We start from the raw sequence: 24,284 nt of genomic DNA, 5'->3' as shown, positions 1-24,284 counted from the left end.
AGGATCTTGGTGGTGATGTTGTTACTGCTGAGGATGATATTAATGATGAGCAGGAGGATCTTGGTGGTGATGTTGTTGTTACTGCTGAGGATGATATTAATGATGATGAGGAGGATCTTGGGGGTGATGTTGTTACTGCTGAGGATGATATTAATGATGACGAGGAGGATCTTGGTGGTGATGTTACTGCTTAGGATGATATTAATGATGACGAGGAGGATCTTGGTGGTGATGTTGTTACTGCTGAGGATGATATTAATGATGACGAGGAGGATCTTGGTGGTGATGTTGTTACTGCTGAGGATGATATTAATGATGACAAGGAGGATCTTGGTGGTGATGTTGTTGTTATTGCTGAGGATGATATTAATGATGATGAGGAGGATCTTGGTGGTGATGTTGTTACTGCTGAGGATGATATTAATGATGAGCAGGAGGATCTTGGTGGTGATGTTGTTGTTACTGCTGAGGATGATATTAATGATGAAGAGGAGGATCTTGGTGGTGATGTTGTTGTTATTGCTGAGGATGATATTAATGATGATGAGGATCTTGGTGGTGATGTTGTTACTGCTGAGGATGATATTAATGATGACGAGGAGGATCTTGGTGGTGATGTTGTTGTTATTGCTGAGGATGATATTAATGATGAGCAGGAGGATATTGGTGGTGATGTTGTTACTGCTGAGGATGATATTAATGATGATGAGGAGGATCTTGGTGGTGATGTTGTTACTGCTGAGGATGATATTAATGATGACGAGGAGGATCTTGGTGGTGATGTTGTTGTTATTGCTGAGGATGATATTAATGATGACGAGGAGGATCTTGGTGGTGATGTTGTTGTTATTGCTGAGGATGATATTAATGATGATGAGGAGGATCTTGGTGGTGATGTTGTTGTTACTGCTGAGGATGATATTAATGATGATGAGGAGGATCTTGGTGGTGATGTTGTTACTGCTGAGGATGATATTAATGATGATGAGGATCTTGGTGGTGATGTTGTTGTTACTGCTGAGGATGATATTAATGATGATGAGGAGGATCTTGGTGGTGATGTTGTTGTTACTGCTGAGGATGATATTAATGATGAGCAGGAGGATCTTGGTGGTGATGTTGTTGTTATTGCTGAGGATGATATTAATGATGATGAGGAGGATCTTAGTGGTGATGTTGTTGATATTGCTGAGGATGATATTAATGATGAGCAGGAGGATCTTGGTGGTGATGTTGTTACTGCTGAGGATGATATTAATGATGACGAGGAGGATCTTGGTGGTGATGTTGTTACTGCTGAGGATGATATTAATGATGACGAGGAGGATCTTGGTGGTGATGTTGTTGTTACTGCTGAGGATGATATTAATGATGATGAGGAGGATCTTGATGATGAAATATATAAGCTACATGTGAGGAGATGCAGCAGGAGACACAAAGAGATAAGAAGACTAAGGAAATGATCCGTTTTATGGAACTTTAGACTGAAGATACAATAAACCTTTCATGTGGAGGAGGGGGCTTTTTCATAACTGTCCCACACACGCGTGCATGTGACATTGTGGGCGTCCCTGTTTTCAGGAGACCCGCCCGCTGCTCGTGCAGCCAGGCCACTCCCGTGAGCGCGAGACTAACCCTTTTCCGGGGCGCTTTGCATTCTCTCACTGTGTGTGGGTATACAGCGTGTACGCAGCTGTGCTCTCTTGCGGAGTGTGTTTTTTTCACCATCCTCCGGTGGAGGGGGCCCGTGCCACCGAATACAGCATGTAGGACCTGGATCACCTCGGTGTCTCGAGACGCGTTCCCCCGGGATCAAACGGAAAAACGGAATATATTACCCATTGTTTATGGACTATTATTAACGGACGCCAACAGGGATATAACGTGGGATTTTAACAGCTGGATAAGGGAGGGGAGAGGGGGTTTGTCCTCGGTAAATGAGCGGAGAGGAAGCTTCCATTTTGAGAGAATCATGGCGAGCGACTCCCCGGCCCGGAGTCTGGATGAGATAGACCTGTCAGCACTACGGGTAAAGCGCGTGTGTGTGTGTCTGATAAAATGGGCACTGTATGAATGAGACGTTTTCTCGAACACTTGCCCCATCCCCCGTTAACGACTGCCTCTTTGCACCGACTGTGTGGTTGTGGTTGGCGTCTTCGATCCGTCGTTACCTGCCATGCATCCGCTGATCAGATCATTGATTTAGATCAACCGATTTATGCTGGGGTTTCAGCTCCCTCCCACGCGCGTTACAACCTCAGAAAGCCTTTTTCTCGCAACAACTGGAACGTGATGTAATGGAACCCTGGGCCTGTGTTTGTCTAATATGTCCCTCTGTCTGTGTTGGTGTCTAATAGGCCCCTCTGTCTGTCTGTGTTTCTGTCTAATAGGCCCCTCTGTCTGTCTGTGTTTGTGTCTAATAGGCCCCTCTGTCTGTCTGTGTTTCTGTCTAATAGGCCCCTCTGTCTGTCTGTGTTTCTGTCTAATAGACCCCTCTGTCTGTCTGTGTTTCTGTCTAATAGGCCCCTCTGTCTGTATTTGTGTCTAATAGGCCCCTCTGTCTGTCTGTGTTTCTGTCTAATAGGCCCCTCTGTCTGTCTGTGTTTGTGTCTAATAGGCCCCTCTGTCTGTCTGTATTTGTGTCTAATAGGCCCCTCTGTCTGTCTGTGTTTGTGTCTAATAGGCCCCTCTGTCTGTCTGTGTTTCTGTCTAATAGGCCCCTCTGTCTGTGTTTGTGGCAGATGTTAAGCTGTCTGTCGCGCAGCATCACACACAGTTGAATTATATTAGAGAACAGCAGAAACTGGTTATGTGATTTTTGTGAGGTCACTGACCTCACAGAACTCTGATGTGTGTGCGTCCTCTAGGACAGGTATACCCAACGAGGTCCGGAGCCTACTGCTTTTCTGTTCCACCCGATCATTAATTGCACCCATCTGGTGTCCCAGGTCTAAATCGGTCCCTGTTTAGACGGGAGCAACGAAAAGCAGTGGGATTGGCTTCGAGATCGAGTTCAGTTTGAGGGCTCTAAGACAGTTGTCACCCCCCCACAAGCAAAGGAAATGTAAGACCACTGTTCTTTGTGCTGTGTGTTTTGACAGCCTCTGTAGTCTTACATAGTCATTACAGGCAGGTCGTTACGCAACAGGATCTTACCAGCAGCAGCAGGCTCAAGCCCCAACATGACAGGCAGGAGCGGCTGTGTGTGTGTCTGTATGTATGTATGTATATATGTATGTATGTGTGTTAGATTACATTCTTGTCACATGGCTGTGAATGATGCACGTGCTATGCAAACACACATACATACACATTTGCGGTATCTGGATTGTAGAAATCTGGCACGTCCATTCATCCTCTCAATGGAGTTAAACAATTTGCAGTTTCTCAGCTCTTCTCTCTCTCTCTAATAGATGTATGACAGTTATTACCTCCACTGCTGGCCTCTTGAGCTTTCGTCCAGATCTGTGGTGCGACTGGAAATTAGGTCACCTAGATGCAGAGAGCTGGGGAGCAGCACACTGCCCATGGGGGAGGATTTCGTTTTCCTGTCTCCCCTCACTTCCCCTAATCAAATCACATTTTATTGGTCACATACACATGGCTAGCAGATGTTAATGTGAGTGTATCGAAATGCTTGTGCTTCTAGTTCCGACCATGCGGTAATATCTAACAAGTAATCTAACCTAACAATTTCACAATAACTACCTTATACACACAAGTGTAAAGGAATGAATGAGAATATGTACATAGAAATATATGGATGAGCGATGGCCGAACGGCATAGGCAAGATGCAGTAGATGGTATAGAGTACAGTATATGAGATGAGTAATGTAGGGTATGTAAACATTATATAAAGTTGCATTGTTTAAAGTGGCTAGTGATACATTTATTACATCAATTTTTTCATTATTAAAGTGGCTGGAGTTGAGTCAGTATGTTGGCAGCAGCCATTCAATGTTAGTGGTGGCTGTTTAACAGTCTGATGGCCTTGAGATACAAGCTATTTTTCAGTCACTCGGTCCCAGCTTTGATGCACCTGTACTGACCTCGCCTTCTGGATGATAGCGTGGTGAACAAGCAGTGGCTCGGCTGGTTGTTGTCCTTGATGATCTTTTTGGCCTTCCTGTGACATCGGGTGGTGTAGGTGTCCTGGAGGGCAGGTAGTTTGCCCCCAGTGATGCCTTGTGCAGACCTCACTACCCTCTGGAGAGCCTTACGGTTGTGACCAGGGATGCTCAACTAGATCCAGCTGCGGGACCATTTTAAAAAAAAATAATCTTGAGCGGATGTTTGGGCTGGCAGGACATAATTACAAATAATTTTGTAGACTACAAATTGACCGCAAGAAGCCCAAACAGATATTTGACTAAAACATCATTTCAAACCTTACTTACATTTGTATACGATTAGGTCTCTCTATTATAGGTGGGAATACTTGTGAAAATATGACAAATAAAAATCACTTGGAGTTGATTTCCTGTTTTTTTTTATGTCCGACATTGAAATTCAACAAAAAACTTGGTGGCCAAATAAAAACATAACCACCCATGGCCCAAATTCAACCCGTGGTCCACCAGGTCTGGAACCCAGCTAGGGCTATACCGGTATTAATGCACGGACCAGTTTGAGTTTTACTTTACCTTCTATAAAGTTATTTGAATGTTTGGTTTGTTAAATGTGATAAGTTGTGTATAACGTACATTTTTAGAGTTTACTTGAGTCATCTCTCGCTCCATGCTGCTTTCCACACATAACTAGCCCCGCCCCTGTCACTCAAGGAGCTCATTTGTTTTTCCTCGACCAAGAGACACTTGCGGGGATGCACTGATATTACATTTTTGGCCGATATCCGATATTTTTCTTGCCAAAAAAAAGGATTCAGATAACCAATATTTAAAAAATGTAGTGCCCTTTTAAGCATTCTTGTACAGTTAAGTAGTTGAAACACACACTGACCAAAAAGTTATTTAGTTGGCATTTACATATGTCCCATTATGAGTAAAACACAATCAAATCCTATTTCTTCCACTTACATCCCTTACTTTTTTATTTGTAATAATGACAATTACAACAATACTGAATTAACTATTTTAACTTAATATAAAACATAAATAAAATCAATTTAGCCTCAAATAAATAATGAAACATGTTCAATTTGGTTTAAATAATGCAATAACAAAGTGTTGGAGAAGAAAGTAAAAGTGCAATATGTGCCATGTAAAAAAGCTAACGTTTAAGTTTCTTGCTCAGAAAATGAGAACATATTAAAGCTGGTGGTTCATTTTAACATGAGACTTCAATATTCTAGGGTAAGATGTTTTAGGTTGTAGTTATTATAGGAATTATAGGACAATTTTTCTCTATACCATTTGTATTTCATATACCTTTGACTATTGGATGTTCTTATAGGCACTATAGTATTGCCAGTGTAACAGTATAGCTTCCGTCCCTCTCCTCGCCCCTACCTGGGCTCGAACCAGGAACACGTCGACAACAGCCACCATCGAAGCAGCGTTACCCATCGCTCCACAAAAGCCGCGGCCCTTGCGGCGCAAGGGGAATAACTACCAAATCTAAAAGCGAGTGATGTTTGAAACAATATTAGCGCACACCCAGCTAACTAGCTAGCCATTTCACATTGGTTACACCAGCCAATAGGCTGGTAGGCTTGAAGTCATAAACAGCGCTGTGCTTGCGAAGAGCTGCTGGCAAAATGCACTAAAGTGCTGTTTGAATGAATGATTACAGGCCTGCTGCTGCTCAGTCAGACTGCTCTATCAAATCAGACTTAATTATAACATAATAACACACAGAAATACGAGCCTTAGGTCATTAATATGGTCGAATCCGGAAACTATCATTTCGAAAACAAAACGTTTATTATTTCAGTGAAATACGGAACCATTCGGTATTTCATCTAACGGGTGGCATTTTCACCTTGGGTTCCAATCTTGCAACCGCACAGTTAACTAGTCCAATGCTCTAACCATTGCACTCCACGAGGAGACTGCCTGTTACGCGAATGCAGTAGAAGACAAGGTAAATTGCTAGCTAGCATTAAACTTATCTTATAAAAAACTATCATAATCACTAGTTATAACTACTAATCCAGTTTAGCAGGCAATATTAACCATCCCTAAGTCTAAATATTCTTGTTACATTGCACAACTTTCAATGTTATGTCATAATTACGTAAAATTCTGGCAAATTAGTTCGCAATGAGCCAGGCAACCCAAACTTGCATATACCCTGATTCTGCGTGCAATGAACGCAAGAGAAATGACACAATTTCACCTGCTGACAAGGTGAAAATGTGTTGTTCTGTCCCTGAACAAGGCAGTTAACCCACAGTTCCTAGGCAGTCATTGAAAATAAGAATGTGTTCTTAACTGACTTGCCTAGTTAAATAAAAGGTATACATTATTATTATTAAAAAAAATGTAAAAAAAAGAATTGGAAATCGGCGCCCAAAAATACCGATTTCCAATTGTTATGAAAACTTGAAATCGGCCCTAATTAATCGGCCATTCCGATTAATCGGTCGACCTCTAGTAACGATGCTTCGTGGGAGGCAGTCATTGATGTGTGCAGAGGGTCCCTGGTTCGAGCGCGGAGAGGGACGGAAGCTATACTGTTACACTAACATTTCACGTAAACTCTGTTTCTTGTCTGCATCGAAGTAGCGGTCCTTGCACCTAGAATCGAGCATGTTGGCCACACAGTAAAGAGGCTCAGAGAGAATGCCACCAAATCTCTTGTACTAGAGAACTTTTCCAAGTTTACCACACTGTGTGGGCAGTTCTGTTGAGCTGGCGTTTCAATGCCATGACAGAGGGTATCACGTCTGCTGTTTTGTTGAGCAGGAGTTTTAATGCCATGACAGAGGGTATCACATCTGCTGTTTTGTTGAGCAGGAGTTTCAATGCCTTGACAGAGGGTATCACGTCTGCTGTTTTGTTGAGCAGGAGTTTTAATGCCATGACAGAGGGTATCACATCTGCTGTTTTGTTGAGCAGGAGTTTCAATGCCATGACAGAGGGTATCACGTCTGCTGTTTTGTTGAGCAGGAGTTTCAATGCCATGACAGAGGGTATCACGTCTGCTGTTTTGTTGAGCAGGAGTGTCAATGCCATGACAGAGGGTATCACGTCTGCTGTTTTGTTGAGCAGGAGTGTCAATGCCATGACAGAGGGTATCACGTCTGCTGTTTTGTTGAGCAGGAGTTTCAATGCCATGACAGAGGGTATCACGTCTGCTGTTTTGTTGAGCAGGAGTGTCAATGCCATGACAGAGGGTATCATGTCTGCTGTTTTGTTGAGCAGGAGTGTCAATGCCATGACCGAGGGTATCATGTCTGCTGTTTTGTTGAGCAGGAGTTTCAATGCCATGACAGAGGGTATCACGTCTGCTGCAGACACAGTTGTCGAGCTTATTTCTCCAGTCAGTTGTTCGAATGGAGCTAGGAGTGTGTTCATGGTTTCAATGAGTCCACTGGTTTGTACTGATTGTTACAGGTAACTCATAGTTGGCTGCGTACACACCAAGCACTCGTTTTTGTTCCAGCAGGCTCTCCATCATATAAAAAGTACTGTTCCATCTGGTGGAAACGTCTTTTCGTTTTCACTCCAAGCTGCTCCTCTGTTGCTTGCAAGCGGCTGTATGCTAGCTGTGTGTTTTAAAATGACCCACTAACTTCCTACCTGTTGCCACTGTGTCAGATATGCATGGCAAACTGGTGACCCCGCATTCTTCCAAAGCCTTTGTCATGCTACGTGATAATGCACGTAACACAGCGTGTACTTTGTTCTTGGGGATTTTCCAAGTTTCAAACATTGAAATGGCAGCAGCGGTATGAGAACCAGCACATTCTTTTTATTTTATTTTAAAAAAATTGTACCCCCTTTTTCTCCCCAATTTCGCAGTATCCAATTGTTAGTAATTACGATCTTGCCTCATCGCTACAACTCCCATATGGGCTCGGGAGAGACGAAGGTCGAAAGCCATGCGTCCTCTGAAACACAACCCAACCAAGCCGCACTGCTTCTTAACACAGCACGCATCCAACCCGGAAGCCAGCCGCACCAATGTGTCGGAGGAAACACTGCGCACCTGGCAACCTTAGTTAGCGTGCACTGCGCCCGGCCCGTCACAGGAGTCGCTGGTGCGCGATGAGACAAGGATATCCCTACCGGCCAAACCCTCCCTAACCCGGACGACGCTGGGCCAATTGTGCGTCGCCCCACGGACCTCCCGGTCGGCTGCGACAGAGCCTGGGAGCGAACCCAGAGTCTCTGGTGGCACAGCTAGCGCTGCAGTGCCCTAGACCACTGCGCCACCCGTGAGGCCAAGAACCAGCACATTCTTGAGCATGCAATACGGCTTACCGAGATATTGTGCATCCCTAATGACAACGATGCTGTTTTCACTTTGCTTCTTAATATAAATCCATTTAGTGTTCTATAGTTACACAATTAGTTGGTTTCTTACATCTGCAAACAGCTAGGTTGTCTTTTCTAAGCAAGTTGGGCAGCAGCGGTATGAGTCAGATGAAATGTAATTAGCCTGATAATATCAGTGATGGTGTAGAACTAAATCAGCATGTTGTTTGTGCAACAGTACCTTCTAAATCAAAGAGGATTATGCAAAGCATGAATATGTTACCTACATGAAGTACACTAAAAAGTATGTGGACACCCCTTCAAATTAGTGGATTCTGCTATTTCGGCCACAAACGTTGCTGACAGGTGTATAAAATTGAGCACACAGCCATGCAAACTCCAAAGACAGTTGAATGGACTTACTGAAGAGCTCAGTGATTTTAAACGCGGCACCGTCATAGGATGCCACTTTTCCAACAAGTCAGTTCGTCAAATTTCTTCCCTGCTGGAGCTGCATGGTCTACTGTAAGTGCTGTAATTGTGAAGTGGAAACATCTAACAGCTCAGCCGCGAATGGGTAGCCCACACAAGCTCACAGAACAGAACCACCGAGTGCTGAAGCGCATACCTCACTACCGAGTACCAAACTGCCCCTGGAAGCAACGCCAACACAAGAACTGTTCGTCTGGAGCTTCATGAAATGGTCTGGGGTTGTTTTTCATGGTTTGGGCCCCAATTTTAACACTACCGCATCCAATTACTTTTTAGACAATTCTGTGCTTCTAAATTTGTGGGAACAGTTTGGGGAAGGCCCTTTCCTGTTTCAGCATGACAATGCCCCCATGCACAAAGCCAGGTCCATGCAGAAATTATTTGTTGAGATCGTTGTGGAAGAACTTAACTGGCCTGCACAGAGCCCTGACCTCAACCCCATTGAACACCTTTGGGATGAATTGGAATGCAGACTGCTAGCCTAAAGGCCTTTTCGCCCAACATCAGTGCCTGACCTCACTAATGCTCTTGTGGCTGAATGGAAGCAATGTTCCAACATCTAGTGGAAAGCCTTCCCAGGAGAGTGGAGGCTGTTATAGCAGCAAAAAGGGGACCAACTCCATATTAATGCCTATGGTTTTTGAAATGACATGTTCAATGAGCAGGTGTCCACATACGTTTAGTCATGGAGTGTAGCTAAGAGAAAACATTCAATGTAGGTAAAGTTTATAGGGTCACCTAGGAAACATTTATCAACACTTTGGTTCCTACCCTGTCACAATAACTTCTCTCTGGCATTTTAATGAATGCAACACTGTATTCAAAGTGCCCACTTATATATATTTTTAACCTATATTTAACTAGGCAAGTCAGTTAAGAACAAATTCTTATTTACAATGACGGCCTAGGAGCAGTGGGTTAACTGCCTTGTTCAGGGGCAGAACAACAGGTTTTTACCTTGTCAGCTTTGGGATTCGACCTAGCAACCTTTCGGTTACTGGCCCAACACTAGCCACTAGGCTACCTGCTGCCCCTAACTACAGAATTAGAATAATCATTCTATTTCCATGATTCCAACAGTTTTGCTGTCAAAATCAGAATTGCAACATTTGGTTAAATATAAGGCCTAGATTGTTTATCCATATCGTGCAGCCCTATGTGGCAGGGTGAAAATCATCTCAATGAGTGCAGGAAATGCAGAAATTGATGAAAATGCGGAAAATTGTTTTGGGTTGAAGTCTAATTAAACAGTATAAAACAATCAGAATGGAGAAAGACTCATTGAAATCACTTAGAATGGATGTGTTGCCACCCAGGGATCACTCACTACTCATAAAGTACCTTAGGATCACTCACTACTCATAAAGTACCTTAGGATCACTCACTACTCATAAAGTACCTTAGGATCACTCACTACTCATAAAGTACCTTAGGATCACTTACTACTCAAAGTTCCTTAGGATCACTCAGTACTCATAAAGTACCTTAGTGGGAGTCCACACAAACTCACTACTCATAAAGTACCTTAGGGTCACTCACTACTCATAAAGTACCTTAGGATCACTCACTACTCATAAAGTACCTTGGGATCACTCACTACTCATAAAGTACCTTAGGATCACTCACTACTCATAAAGTACCTTAGGATCACTCACTACTCATAAAGTACCTTAGGATCACTCACTACCCATAAAGTACCTTAGGATCACTCACTACTCATAAAGTACCTTAGGATCACTCACTACTCATAAAGTACCTTAGGATCACTCACTACTCATAAAGAACCTTAGGATCACTCACTACTCATAAAGTACCTTAGGATCACTCACTACTCATAAAGTACCTTAGGATCACTCACTACTCATAAAGTACCTTAGTGGGAGTCCACACAAACTCACTACTCATAAAGTACCTTAGGATCACTCACTACTCATAAAGTACCTTAGGGTCACTCACTACTCATAAAGTACCTTAGTGGGAGTCCACACAAACTCACTACTCAAAGTACCTTAGGATCACTCACTACCCATAAAGTACCTTAGGATCACTCACTACTCATAAAGTACCTTAGGATCACTCACTACTCATAAAGTACCTTAGGATCACTCACTACCCATAAAGTACCTTAGGATCACTCACTACTCATAAAGTACCTTAGGATCACTCACTACTCATAAAGTACCTTAGGGTCACTCACTACTCATAAAGTACCTTAGGATCACTCACTACTCATAAAGTACCTTAGGATCACTCACTACTCATAAAGTACCTTAGGATCACTCACTACTCAAACAGTACCTTAGTGGGAGTCCACACAAACTCACTACTCATGAAGTACCTTAGGATCACTCACTACTCATAAAGTACCTTAGGATCACTCACTACCCATAAAGTACCTTAGGATCACTCACTACTCATAAAGTACCTTAGGATCACTCACTACTCATAAAGTACCTTAGTGGGAGTCCACACAAACTCACTACTCATAAATTACCTTAGGATCACTCACTACCCATAAAGTACCTTAGGATCACTCACTACTCATAAAGTACCTTAGGATCACTCACTACTCATAAAGTACCTTAGGATCACTCACTACCCATAAAGTACCTTAGGATCACTCACTACTCATAAAGTACCTTAGGATCACTCACTACCCATAAAGTACCTTAGGATCACTCACTACCCATAAAGTACCTTAGGATCACTCACTACTCATAAAGTACCTTAGGATCACTCACTACTCATAAAGTACCTTAGGATCACTCACTACTCATAAAGTACCTTAGGATCACTCACTACTCATAAAGTACCTTAGGATCACTCACTACTCATAAAGTACCTTAGGATCACTCACTACTCATAAAGTACCTTAGGATCACTCACTACTCATAAAGTACCTTAGGATCACTCACTACTCATAAAGTACCTTAGGATCACTCACTACTCATAAAGTACCTTAGGATCACTCACTACCCATAAAGTACCTTAGGATCACTCACTACTCATAAAGTACCTTAGGATCACTCACTACCCATAAAGTACCTTAGGATCACTCACTACCCATAAAGTACCTTAGGATCACTCACTACTCATAAAGTACCTTAGGATCACTCACTACTCATAAAGTACCTTAGGATCACTCACTACCCATAAATGTAGAACCTTTATTATTCAAAAACATTAAATACAGTCAAATAACGTCACACTGTCCAATAAAACATTTAAAAAAGCTGATATGATATTTTGGCCATATTGCCCTGCCTACACACACACACACACACACACACAGAGCGCTGAAGGGATCAATAAATGAGGGGGTCTATACATTCATCAACTTCGAGACACCATAACTTGAGTGGTTTAGGACATGAAAATTAGCACAATATTCATATTGATATTTGCACAGACATACGCACACAAACCATGACTAATGCTTCCCCCTTTCTTTCTCACTCTCACACACACACACGTTAAAAGATATGGATGTGCGTGGTGGTGCTAGTTGAAGGGGAGAGTGTGTGGTGGGTCTCCGCCTGTCTCTAGAGCAGTGTTCTAGGTTTAAAAGTGCTTCTGGTCGACCTTGAATAAAAAATAACTTAGATTTTTTTGCAATTACCCTATGGAAGCATGTGGCTTATTTCAACTCCAGTATTCCCTACTCACTCACTCACTCACTCACTCACTCACTCACTCACACATTCTATGGAGTCACAGTGTACCGCTATAGATCTCTGTCCTACTGTGCTGCTACTGTTTGCTCGTATACACTTGTGTGTGTAGAGGGGGATCAGATTCCAGAGGGTCTGAATTCTTGAGAAAATACTTTCAATGCTTGACTAACTGCTCTCTCTTTCTCCCCTCTCTCTATTTCTCTCCCTCTCTCCATTTCTTTCTTGCTCTCTCTCCCTTTCTCTCTCTCTATTGCTGTCTCCCTATTTGTATTTCTCTCTCTCCCTCTCTCTATTTCTCTCTCCCTATTTCTATTTCTCTCTCCAGGACCCAGCTGGTATATTTGAACTAGTGGAGTTGGTGGGAAATGGAACCTACGGTCAGGTCTACAAGGTAAGACACACCCCTCACCACACACTCAACCTATCAGACAGGAGTGTGCCTGATGACTCCTCCCACATGAAAACAGGCAGGTCAGCTCTGTCACCTTCCCTTGAACTGTAACGAGTTGCCAATGAGAGGAGAGAGTTGATTACTTTTTGACATGTATTTTTTAAACTTCAGGGCACAGCCCAGAAACAACCCCTAGCCCCTAAACCCAGGCACTTGTCAGCTAGTATTTCATACCTATTCAATATACATTAAGGGTAAGGCAATTCCACAGTAACAGAATGACGCTGAGACTTCTATTCCTCACATTAAAATGTATGCCAAACAAAACACATTGATTTCAAAGTTAAACAAGCCATATGAAGAAAGACTACTTTGAACAATTTCCACAAAGTTTTACAAAAAAAACTAATGTACTCGAAGAGCAGTGCAGATGTAAAGTTTGGTAACAGAATGATTGTAAAATCACCCTGAGCTTTTAATGTGACCAAGTTTTCCAAAAACGGTTAAATATCTACTCAGAATTAAGATCACAAGATTTTCGCAGAAAGAATGGGGTGTCGGCTACGACATGACACCTTGAGTTAGAAAAACATATATTCAGTAAGGGAAGTGGATTAACACTCTGTAAAATAATGACGCAGCGAATAACATCATGGCTCCCTGAACTGTACAGAAATGCATCATTATGTATGTCATCCTGTCTATCCTGACTAGCAAAGGTAGAAAAATGTAATATCCTTTTTTGCATGTTTGGGTATTATTCACACACAAATAATTATTCTAATGAGCTTCACTGCAAAACATAGAAGTAAGTCTATGTTTCACAAGTGTGGGCATCACAGTATAGTTTAGTAAAGTACAGTAGAGTTCATTACAATACAGTACATTGTACTGTAGTGTACTGAACTATACTCTACTGACCTATACTGTACTCAAATCAAATCAAATCAAATTTATTTATATAGCCCTTCGTACATCAGCTGATATCTCAAAGTGCTGTACAGAAACCCAGCTTAAAACCCCAAACAGCAAGCAATGCAGGTGTAGAAGCACGGTGGCTAGGAAGAACTCCCTAGAAAGGCCAAAACCTAGGAAGAAACCTAGAGAGGAACCAGGCTATGTGGGGTGGCCAGTCCTCTTCTGGCTGTGCCGGGTGGAGATTATAACAAAACATGGTCAAGATGTTCAAATGTTCATAAATGACCAGCATGGTCGAATAATAATAAGGCAGAATAGTTGAAACTGGAGCAGCAGCACAGTCAGGTGGACTGGGGACAGCAAGGAGTCATCATGTCAGGTATTCCTGGGGCATGGTCCTAGGGCTCAGGTCCTCCGAGAGAGAGAAAGAAAGAGAGAATTAGAGAGAGCATATGTGGGATGGCCAGTCCTCTTCTGGCTGTGCCGGGTGGAGATTATAACAGAACATGGCCAAGATGTTCAAATGTTCATAAATGACCAGCATGGTCGAATAATAATAAGGCAGAACAGTTGAAACTGGAGCAGCAGCACAGCCAGGTGGACTGGGGACAGCAAGGAGTCATCATGTCAGGTAGTCCTGGGGCATGGTCCTGTACTCCTACTTTCTGTACTGTAAATCTACTGTACTCTTCTGTACTGGGGAGTGTGCTTTCCAAACTTGTGAAACAGACGTCTATGATTGGTTCAGATTTGAACTGACGAAATTCTATGGACGTCCGGTGTTGTTCGGTGCTCAGTGGGTGATTGGGCGGCAGTGCTTAATTTGAGCCAGATACTGCCGGAACAGGATCCGGTAACTTTGTTTTCGAACTGTTTAGTTACGGAATCTATTTGGCCAGATCCGGTATCTGTCATGAACATTTTATTTTAACTTTTTGCAATGTAAAACTTCAAATGAAAGAGATCAAAGTTCATTCGAGTTGTCTCTAAATTGTTAATTATTCTCTCCCCGTAATGTGAAAAAAGTTGATTTCTAGCTTATGATTTGAGCAACATTGCAACCTATGTTTGAGACCAACGTGTGGCCATGTGAGAAGCGCGTGTCTCTCAAAGAACGAGAATGACATTCACTTTCTATGATCTCTCTCTGCTCTGATAGACATCAGCTTGCAAGGCAAAGGGGGGCTATTTGAAGAATCTCAAATATAAAATATAGTTTGATTTCTTTAACACTTTTTTGGGTTACTACACGATTCCATAGGTGTTATTTCATAGTGTGATGTTTTCACTATTATTCTACAATGTAGAAAATAGTAAAAATAAAGAAAACATTGAATGAGTAGGTGTTCTAAAACTTTAGACCGGTAGTGTATATCATTTATCCAGGATTCTGGAGTCTTACGTCAGAATTAGATGTTCAATATTTCATAAACTGACTGAGGGCAAATCAATTCTGAAAAACTAAATATGTTGTTATTAGTTGGCAGCCCCCCCCCCCCCCCCCTCCCGCTGCTATCACAGCCTCCACTCGTCAGGGAAATCTTTCCACTAGATGTTGGAACATTGCTGCCAGGACTTGCTTCCATTCAACCATGAGCATTAGTGAGTTCGGGCACTAATGATGGGTGATTCCAATTCATCCCAAAGGTGTTCGATGGGGTTGAGGTCAGGCCTCTGTGCAGGCCAGTCAAGTTCTTCCACACCGATGTCGACATATCATTGCTGTATGGACCTTGCTTTGTGCATGGGGGCATTGTCATGCTGAAACAGGAAAGGGCCTTCCCCAAACTTTTGCCACAAAGTTGGAAACACAGAATTATCTAGAATGTCATTGTATGCTGTAGTGTTAACATTTATCTTCACTGGAACTAAGGGGCCTGAACCATAAAAAATAGCCCCAGACCATTATTCCTCCTCCACCAAACTTTACAGTTGGCACTATGCATTGGGCAGGTAGCATTCTCCTGGCGTCTGCCAAACCCAGATTCATCAGTTGGACTGCCAGATGGTGAAGTGAAAACGGCATTTCCACTGCTCCAATGGCGGTGAGCTTTACACCACTCCAACCGACGCTTGCCATTGCACATGGTGATCTTAGGCTTGTGTGCGACTGCTCGGCCATGGAAACCCATTTCATGAATCTCCTACGAACAGTTATTGTGCTAATGTTCCTTCCAGGGGCAGTTTGGAACTCGGTAGTGAGTGTTGCAACCAAGGACAGAAGATTTTTACGCGCTGTGAGCTTGTGTGGCCTACCACTTTGTGGCTGAGCCATTGTTGCTCCTAGACATTTTCCCTTCTCAACAGCACTTACAGTTGACCGGGGCAGCTCTAACAGGACAGAAATTTGACGAACTGACTTGTTGGAAAGGTGGTATTGAAGGTATGAAGGTGCCACGTTGAAAGTCACTGAGCTCTTCAGTAAGCCCGTTCTACTGCCAATGTTTGTCTATGGAAATTGCATGGCTGTGTGCTCGATTGTCAGCAACCAGTGTGACTGAAATAGCCATATCCCCTCATTTGAAGGCGTGTCCACATACTTTTGTATATATAGTGTAGCTAGGTATGTAAGTTAGGCTAACCAACTAACAAGCCTATTGAAAACACCAGGGGTTGGAGTTAGGGGTTGTTTTTGGATAAGGCTCAGGTTCATGTGTTTGCAGTGAACTCTCTCTGCCAGTGACTTGACAGGGGACTGTACAGGGAGTCAGGCAGCGATAGGTGGTTAGTGTGAAGATGTTGGCTTGTTTGTTTCCATGTTATCTAGCTTTTCACTAGAAGAGTGTTGTTTTGTAGGCCTCATAGCCCCTTCTATCTCTCTCTCTCTCTGACTGGCGTGTGGGTTCTTGTCAGTAAGGGAAGCAGGTAACCGTACTCAGGGGGGTCACGCACGCACGCACACACACACACACACACACACACACACACAGTAGGAAGGATGTTTGTATCTGTTTACCACTTCATTGTCATTCTATCAGATTCATTCTCTTATCTATTTCTATATCTATGTTTCTATTGTTTTATCTGTTCTACGCTGAGTGGACAAAACATTAGGAACACCCGCTCTTTCCATGACATGACATATACTGACCAGGTGAAAGCTATGATCCCTCACTTGTTAAAAACACTTCAATAAGTGTAGAGGAAGTGGAGGAAACGGATTAAAGAAAGATTTTAAAGCCTTGAGACGTAGATTGTGTATGTGTTCCATTGAAGGTGAATGAGCAAGACGAAAGCTAAGTGGCGTTGAACGGGGTAGGGTAGTAGGTGCCAGGCGCACCGGTTTGTGTGTCAAACTGAAACGCTGCTGTTTTTTTCACGCTCAACAGTTTCCTGTGTGTATCAAGAATGGCCCACCATCCAAAGGACACCCAGCCAACTTGACACAACTGTGGGAAGCATTGGGGTCAACATGGGCCACACTTTAGACACCTTGTAGAATCAATGTCCCGACAAATTGAGGCTGTTCTGAGGGCAAAAGGAGGTGCAACTAAATATTAGGAAGGTGTTCTTAATGTTTTGTAGACTCAGTGTATATTTCCATATCTATTGTTTTAACCACTTACATTTGTGGGATGTAGCCTATATGGATAGGGTTAAATTTAAATGTTTCTTACAGAATCCAAACATCACACTGTTGGATTTACTGTACTTTTCACCGCATTTGTTGATAACAAAATCTGAAAATACCCAGAATACATTACATAAGACCCCAAAAATGTACAAGGGTTTGAGTGAGAGGTCTAACTGGGGTCTTCAAGTGGCCTCACACCTCTCCAACGTTTGGAAAGTTCCTGAGTCATTTCAATGCACTTTTATGACTCAAAGAAGAGTCTTCAACTATAAGGTTCTCTTGGAGTTCTCCTAACTGTGCCGTTGAGGAACTAGAGCGAGCATACTTTTTAGTTGTTTTGTGTGGAACACAGTCCTGCATCTCCGGCCATCACACAATTACTGTTGTGTTAAAAACGGTCCATTTTTAAAATCACAATCTGGGTCAGGTGGGCATCATTCTATTGCCAAAATGGCTAATAGCTAAATGATAACATACAATCTTAGTGTTAGGCTTTCACTAAGCAGTTCAGAGACGCCAGATGGTCATTTTGGTGCACATGGGATGGAGTGATGAGGGCATTCAGATGGGTGGTCCACACCAAATGTTCTTCCCAATACAACAAACAGGCTCCTTGTGTTCAGGACAACCCAGGGTATAATGCCAGGTCATCCGTTACTGTTCCATATCAAGCATAGCGATCAATAGCGTTGACACTGTATTTTACACCAGTTTTATGATATGGACCTTTGGCTTGTATGACATCAAAACAGTCATCATCTTTCAATCTACATCGAGTCCTCTTAATTTAAAGCTCTCCCTCACTCGGACGTTATTATTTTTTGCAAAAACATTGCCCTATTAGCAGGAGGAATGGGGGCAACTTCTTGTCACGTGTGGTGCTCAAGTTCAGAGCAGCTGTCAGTCGAAACCCATACAGAGCTGTGAAGGGGAGACAGAGAGCTCTGATGTCACGTACAGCTTGTTACTGTACAGCCACTACGTTCCAATTTAGGAGCTTATCAGTGTCCAAATCTGCACATTTTTCACCCCGTATACGGTTACGAGTGTGAAGGGCTTCTCAGGATGTAGAGTTGTCATCCATCTGCTCCCACTGAACCATAAGCTACAAGCTTCCCAGGAAATTACACCTGATCTTGTGTTGTCTTCCTGTGTGTAATAGGCTTTCCGCATATCTGCCATTCCATTTCCGTTTCAGAGTGTGTTGTTTTCTGGCGTGCGTGTGCATGCTCGCGACCTCGCTTCACTGGTGTTGTGTAAGGGAGAGTGAGTCTGTATGCCCAGAGCATTTAGAACAGTCAGCTACAGAACTGGACCAAGCAGAGTCCTGTCTGTCTGTCTGTCTGTCTGTGTCTGTATGTCTGTGTCTGTGTCTGTCTGTCTGTCTCTGTGTTTGTCTGTGTCTGTGTCTGTGTGTCTGTGTCGGCCTGGTAGGGGAGAATGGAGTTGTGGGTCGTCAGCTGTCTCACAGCATGTCTGAACGAGATGAGAGAGAGCGAGAGAGGAGGGGGCAGAGAGGGGAAAGGATAGAACAGTCTGGTTCAGCTTCTCTGCCTGTCAAATACAGTCAGTGTGTCTGATGCAATACTGAGAAACATACTGTATTATCTGTGTGTGTTACAGCAGTGATGTGTGAGTTCTTCCACTCTACACAGACACATGCTGACTCAATCCTCATCTTATGTTACATCTTGCTGTTTTGGGTATTATTTAACTTCCCTACTGGAGCTACCTCTGCTACATTATGTGTACAAAACATTAAGAACACCTTCCTAATATTGACTTGCACTTCCTTTTGCCCTCAGAACAGCCTCAATTCGTTGGGGCATGGACTCTACAAGGTGTTGAAAGCATTCCACAGGGACTCTGGCCCATGTTGACTCTAATGCTTCCCACAGATGTGTCAATTCGGCTGGATGTCCTTTGGGTGGTGGACAGTTCTTGATACACACAGGAAACTGTTGAGTGTGAAAAACCCAGCACATTGCAGTTCTTTACACACTCAAACCGGGTGCACCTGGCACCTACTACCATACCCCATTCAAAGGCACTTAAATATTTTGTCTTGCCCATTCAACCTCAGATTGTGTATGCATTCAATGTCTCAATTGTCTCAAGGTTTAAAGATCCTTGTTTAACCAGTCTTCTCCCCTTCATCTACACTGATGTCACTTGTTAAATCAACAACACATCAAAAAGAGATCATAGACTGACCAGGTGAATCCAGGGGAAAGCTATGTCATGGAAATAGGTGTTCCTAATGATTTGTCCACTCTGTGTACAGATGGAGCCTTGTCAGTGGGCATCAGCAGCAGTCCTGTGTGTGCTGGCCTGCTGTCAATCAGCCATCTTGTTCAGGCTGAGAGCTGGGTGACAGTCTGTGGCTTTGGGACTAAAACACAAACCGGTTACATGATGGAACTGTTGGTAAAACTGCTTTATTTTAGATACTCATCTCTCTCTCTCTCTCTCTCTCTCTCTCTCTCCGTCTCTCTCTCTCTATGTCTCTCTATGTCTCTCTCTCTCCGTCTCTCTCTCTCCGTCTCTCTCTCTCCCTCTCTCTCTATGTCTCTCTCTCTCTCCGTCTCTCTCTCTCCCTCTCTCTCTCTCTATGTCTCTCTCTCTATGTCTCTCTCTCCCCCTCTCTCTCTCTCTCTCTCTCTCTCTCTCTCTCTCTCTCTCTCTCTCCCTCTCTATGTCTCTCTCTCTGTCTCTCTCTCCCCCTCTCTCTCTCTCTCTCTCTCTCTCTCTCTCTCCGTCTCTCTCTCTCCGTCTCTCTCTCTCCGTCTCTCTCTCTCCGTCTCTCTCTCTCCCTCTCTCTCTCTCTCTCTCTCTCTCTCTCTCTCCCTCTCTCTCCCCCTCTGTCTCTCTCTCCCCCTCTGTCTCTCTCTCCCCCTCTGTCTCTCTCTCCCCCTCTGTCTCTCTCTCCCCCTCTGTCTCTCTCTCCCCCTCTCTCTCTCTCTCTCTCCCCCTCTCTCTCTCTCTCTCTCTCCCCCTCTCTCTCTCTCTCTCTCTCCCCCTCTCTCTCTCTCTCCCCCCCTCTCTCTCTCTGTCTCTCTCTATGTCTCTGACTCTCAGGGTCGCCATGTCAAAACTGGCCAGCTTGCCGCTATCAAAGTTATGGACGTCACTGGCGTAAGTCACAGACGCACACAAAACCGGAAAAACACAAAACTCATTTGAGAAATCCCAAATCTTGTCGACTGTGTTTGTGTACCACTCTAAGGTGTGTGTGTGTGTTCCAGGATGAGGAGGAGGAGATTAAAGCAGAGATCAACATGTTGAAGAAGTACAGCCATCATCGGAACATTGCTACCTATTACGGTGCCTTCGTCAAGAAGAATCCTCCTGGCATCGACGACCAGCTATGGGTACGTATGCCTGTGTGAGTGAGTGCTGTTCAGTTTGGTGTGTGTTAATCTCTCTCTGTATGTCTCTCTGTCTCTGTAGTTGGTGATGGAGTTCTGTGGGGCAGGCTCGGTGACAGATCTGATTAAGAACACCAAGGGGAACTCTCTGAAGGAGGAGTGGACTGCCTACATCTGCCGAGAGATCCTCAGGGTAGAATTCAGTTCAATTCAAAGGGCTTTATTGGCATGGGAAACATGTTTTACGTTGCCAAAAGCAAGCACTAAAAAATGAACGGTAAACATTACACTCATGTTTCAAAGGAATAGAGACATTTCAAATGTCATATTATGTATATATACAGTGTTGTAACGATGTACAAAAGGGAAAATAAATCAACATAAATATTTCACCCAGTAGATATGGGAGTTTATCAAAATTGGATTTGTATTCTAATTATTTGTAGGTCTGTGTAATCTGAGGGAAATATGTGTCTCTAATATGGTCATACATTGGACAGGAGGTTAGGAAGTGCAGCTCAGTTTCCACCTCATTTTGTGGGCAGTGTGCACATAGCCTGTCTTCTCTCGAGAGCCAAGTCTGCCTACGGCGGCCTTTTTCAATAGCAAGGCTATGCTCACTGAGTCTATATGTAACGGATGTGAAACGGCTAGCTAGTTAGCGGTGGTGCCGTCGGTGACGTCACTTGCTCTGAGACCTTGAAGTAGTGGTTCCCCTTGCTCTGCAAGGGCCGCGGCTTTTGTGGAGCAATGTGTAACGATGCTTTGTGGGTGACTGTTGTTGATGTGTGCAGAGGGTCCCTGGTTCGCGCCCGGGTATGGGCGAGGGGACTGTCTAAAGTTATACTGTTACATGTACATAATCTAAGCTTTCCTTAATTTTTGTCACGGTGGTCAGGTATTCTGCCACTGTGTACTCTCTGTTAAGGGCCAAAAAGCATTCTAGTTTGCTTAGTTTTTTGTTAATTCTTGTGCCAACTAATTCTCTTTTGGTTTTCTCATGATTTGGTTGGGTGTAATTGTGTTGCTGTCCTGGGGCTCTGTGGGGTCTGTTTGTGTTTGTGAACAGAGCCCCGGGGCCAACTTTCTTAAGGGACTCTTCTCCATGTTCATCCCTCTATAGGTGATGGCTTTATCAAATCAAGTTTTTTGGTCACATACACATATTTAGCAGGTGTTTATTGCAGGTATAGCGAAATGCTTGTGTCCTAGCTCAACCAGTGCAGCAGTATCTAACAATTCACAACATTACACACTAATCTAAAATAATGGGATTATATATAAATATTAGATTGAGCAATGTCAGAGTGGCATTGACTGAAATACAGTAGAATATAATACATAATATATAATACATAATATAATATACTTATGAGATGAGTAAAGCAGCATGTAAACATTGTGTTCCATTATTAAAGTGGCCAGTGTTCCATTATTAAAGTGACTAGTGTTCCATTATTAAAGTGGCCAGTGTTCCATTATTAAAGTGGCCAGTGTTCCATTATTAAAGTGGCCAGTGTTCCATTATTAAAGTGGCCAGTGTTCCATTATTAAAGTGGCCAGTGTTCCATTATTAAAGTGGCCAGTGTTCCATTATTAAAGTGGCCAGTGTTCCATTATTAAAGTGGCCAGTGTTCCATTATTAAAGTGGCCAGTGTTCCATTATTAAAGTGGCCAGTGTTCCATTATTAAAGTGGCCAGTGTTCCATTATTAAAGTGGCCAGTGTTCCAATATTAAAGTGGCCAGTGTTCCATTATTAAAGTGACTAGTGTTCCATTATTAAAGTGACTAGTGTTCCATTATTAAAGTGACTAGTGTTCCATTATTAAAGTGGCTAGTGTTCCATTATTAAAGTGGCTAGTGTTCCATTATTAAAGTGGCCAGTGTTCCATTATTAAAGTGGCCAGTGTTCCATTATTAAAGTGACTAGTGTTCCATTATTAAAGTGGCTAGTGTTCCATTATTAAAGTGGCCAGTGTTCCATTATTAAAGTGGCCAGTGATTCCAAGTCTATAGCAGCCTCTAAGGTGCAGGGTTACATAACTGGGTGGAAGCCGGCTAGTGATGGCTATTTAACAGTCTGATGGCCTTGAGATAGAAGCTGTTTTTCAGTCTCTCAGTCCCAGCTTTGATGCACCTGTACTGACCTCGCCTTCTGGATGATAGCATGGTGAACAGGCAGTGGCTCGGGTGGTTAATGTCCTTGATAATCTTTTTGACCTTCCTGTGACATTGGGTGCTGTAGGTGTCTTGGAGGGCATGCAGTGTGCTCCCGATGGTGCGTTGGGCAGACAGCACCACCCTCTGGAGAGCCCTGAGGTTGCGGGTTGTGCAGTTGCCGTACCAGGCGGCATACATCCTGACAGGATGCTCTCAATTGTGCATCTGTAAAAGTTTGAGTGTTTTAGGTGACAGGCCAAATTTCTTCAGCCTCCTGAGGTTGAAGAGAAGCTTTTGCGCCTTCTTCACTACACTGTCTGTGTGGATGGACCAATTCAGTTTGTCCGTCTACGCCAAGGAACTCAAAGCTTTCCACCTTCTCCACTGCGGTCCTGTCGATGTGGATAGGGGTGTGCTACCTCTGCTGTTTTGGTAATCAGACCTACTACTGTTGTGTCGTCTGCAAACTTGATGATTGAGTTGGAGGCGTGCGTGGCCACACAGTCATGGGTGAACAGGGAGTACAGGAGGGGGCTGAGCACGCATCCCTTGTGGTGCTCCAGTGTTGAGGATCAGCAGAGTGAAGGTGATGTTTCTTACCTTCACCACCTGGGGGCGGCCCATCAGGAAGTCCAGGACCCAGTTGCAAAGGGCGGGGTTCAGACCCAGGGCCCCGAGCTTAATGATGAGCTTGGAGGGTACTATGGTGTTGAATGCCGAGCTGTAGTCAATGAACAGCATTCAGCATTCAAGAGGTATTCCTCTTGTCCCGATTGGGGCTCCCGAGTGGGGCAGCGGGCATCTCAGTGCAAGAGGCGACACTACAGTCCCTGGTTCAAATCCAGGCTAAATCACATCCGGCCGTGATTGTGAGCCCCATCGGGCGGTGCACAATTGGCTCAGCGTCGTCCGGATTTGGCTGTGGTAGGCTGTCATTGTAAGGGGATACGATCTTTAACTAGCCTATCAAAGCACTTCATGATGACAGAAGTGAGTGCTACGGGGCGATAGTCATTTAGTTCAGTTACCTTTGCTTTCTTGGGTACAGGAACAATGATGGACATCTTGAAGTGGGGACAGCAGGCTGGGATAGGGAGAGATTGAATATGTCCGTAAACACTCCAGCCAGCTTGTGGAAGGTTTGGGAGGTTATGGTAGGTTTGGGAATCACTTCCTTTTAGGTGGTTGTAGAATTTAACAGCTCTTTTCTGGATTTTGATAATTAGAGGGTATTGTCGTGGAGGATCGTTACAAAATATAACACTTACAAGAACTTGTGAATTCAATATAGGCTTTTAATACAAACATATCAGAAGCCTAGATG

The 24,284-nt window shown here is 43.6% G+C and overlaps 1 protein-coding gene across 10 annotated transcripts in view; it reads left to right on the top strand.

The window, feature by feature from the left end:
* The first annotated feature begins 1,618 nt into the window (after nt 1-1,618).
* Nucleotides 1,619-24,284, top strand: part of tnikb (TRAF2 and NCK interacting kinase b) — a 64,115-nt gene continuing 41,449 nt past the window's right edge. For 7 of the 10 annotated variants that reach the window (XM_036943755.1, XM_036943751.1, XM_036943756.1 and 4 more), the window contains exons 1-5: nt 1,620-2,029; nt 12,874-12,939; nt 20,510-20,566; nt 20,677-20,802; nt 20,882-20,992. In XM_036943755.1, coding sequence (XP_036799650.1) covers nt 1,973-2,029; nt 12,874-12,939; nt 20,510-20,566; nt 20,677-20,802; nt 20,882-20,992 — 417 coding nt within the window. In that variant the 5' untranslated portion in view covers nt 1,620-1,972. Of the gene's footprint in view, nt 2,030-12,873; nt 12,940-20,509; nt 20,567-20,676; nt 20,803-20,881; nt 20,993-24,284 lie in introns of all 10 variants that reach the window. The other 3 variants (XM_036943753.1, XM_036943752.1, XM_036943754.1) reach the window with 2 other exon arrangements.

Source organism: Oncorhynchus mykiss, chromosome 15, assembly GCF_013265735.2.
Source record: "Oncorhynchus mykiss isolate Arlee chromosome 15, USDA_OmykA_1.1, whole genome shotgun sequence".
Classification (NCBI taxonomy): Eukaryota; Metazoa; Chordata; class Actinopteri; order Salmoniformes; family Salmonidae; genus Oncorhynchus; species Oncorhynchus mykiss.
Note: the sequence above shows the minus strand (reverse complement) of the source record. Positions and strands in the feature narration are given on the sequence as shown.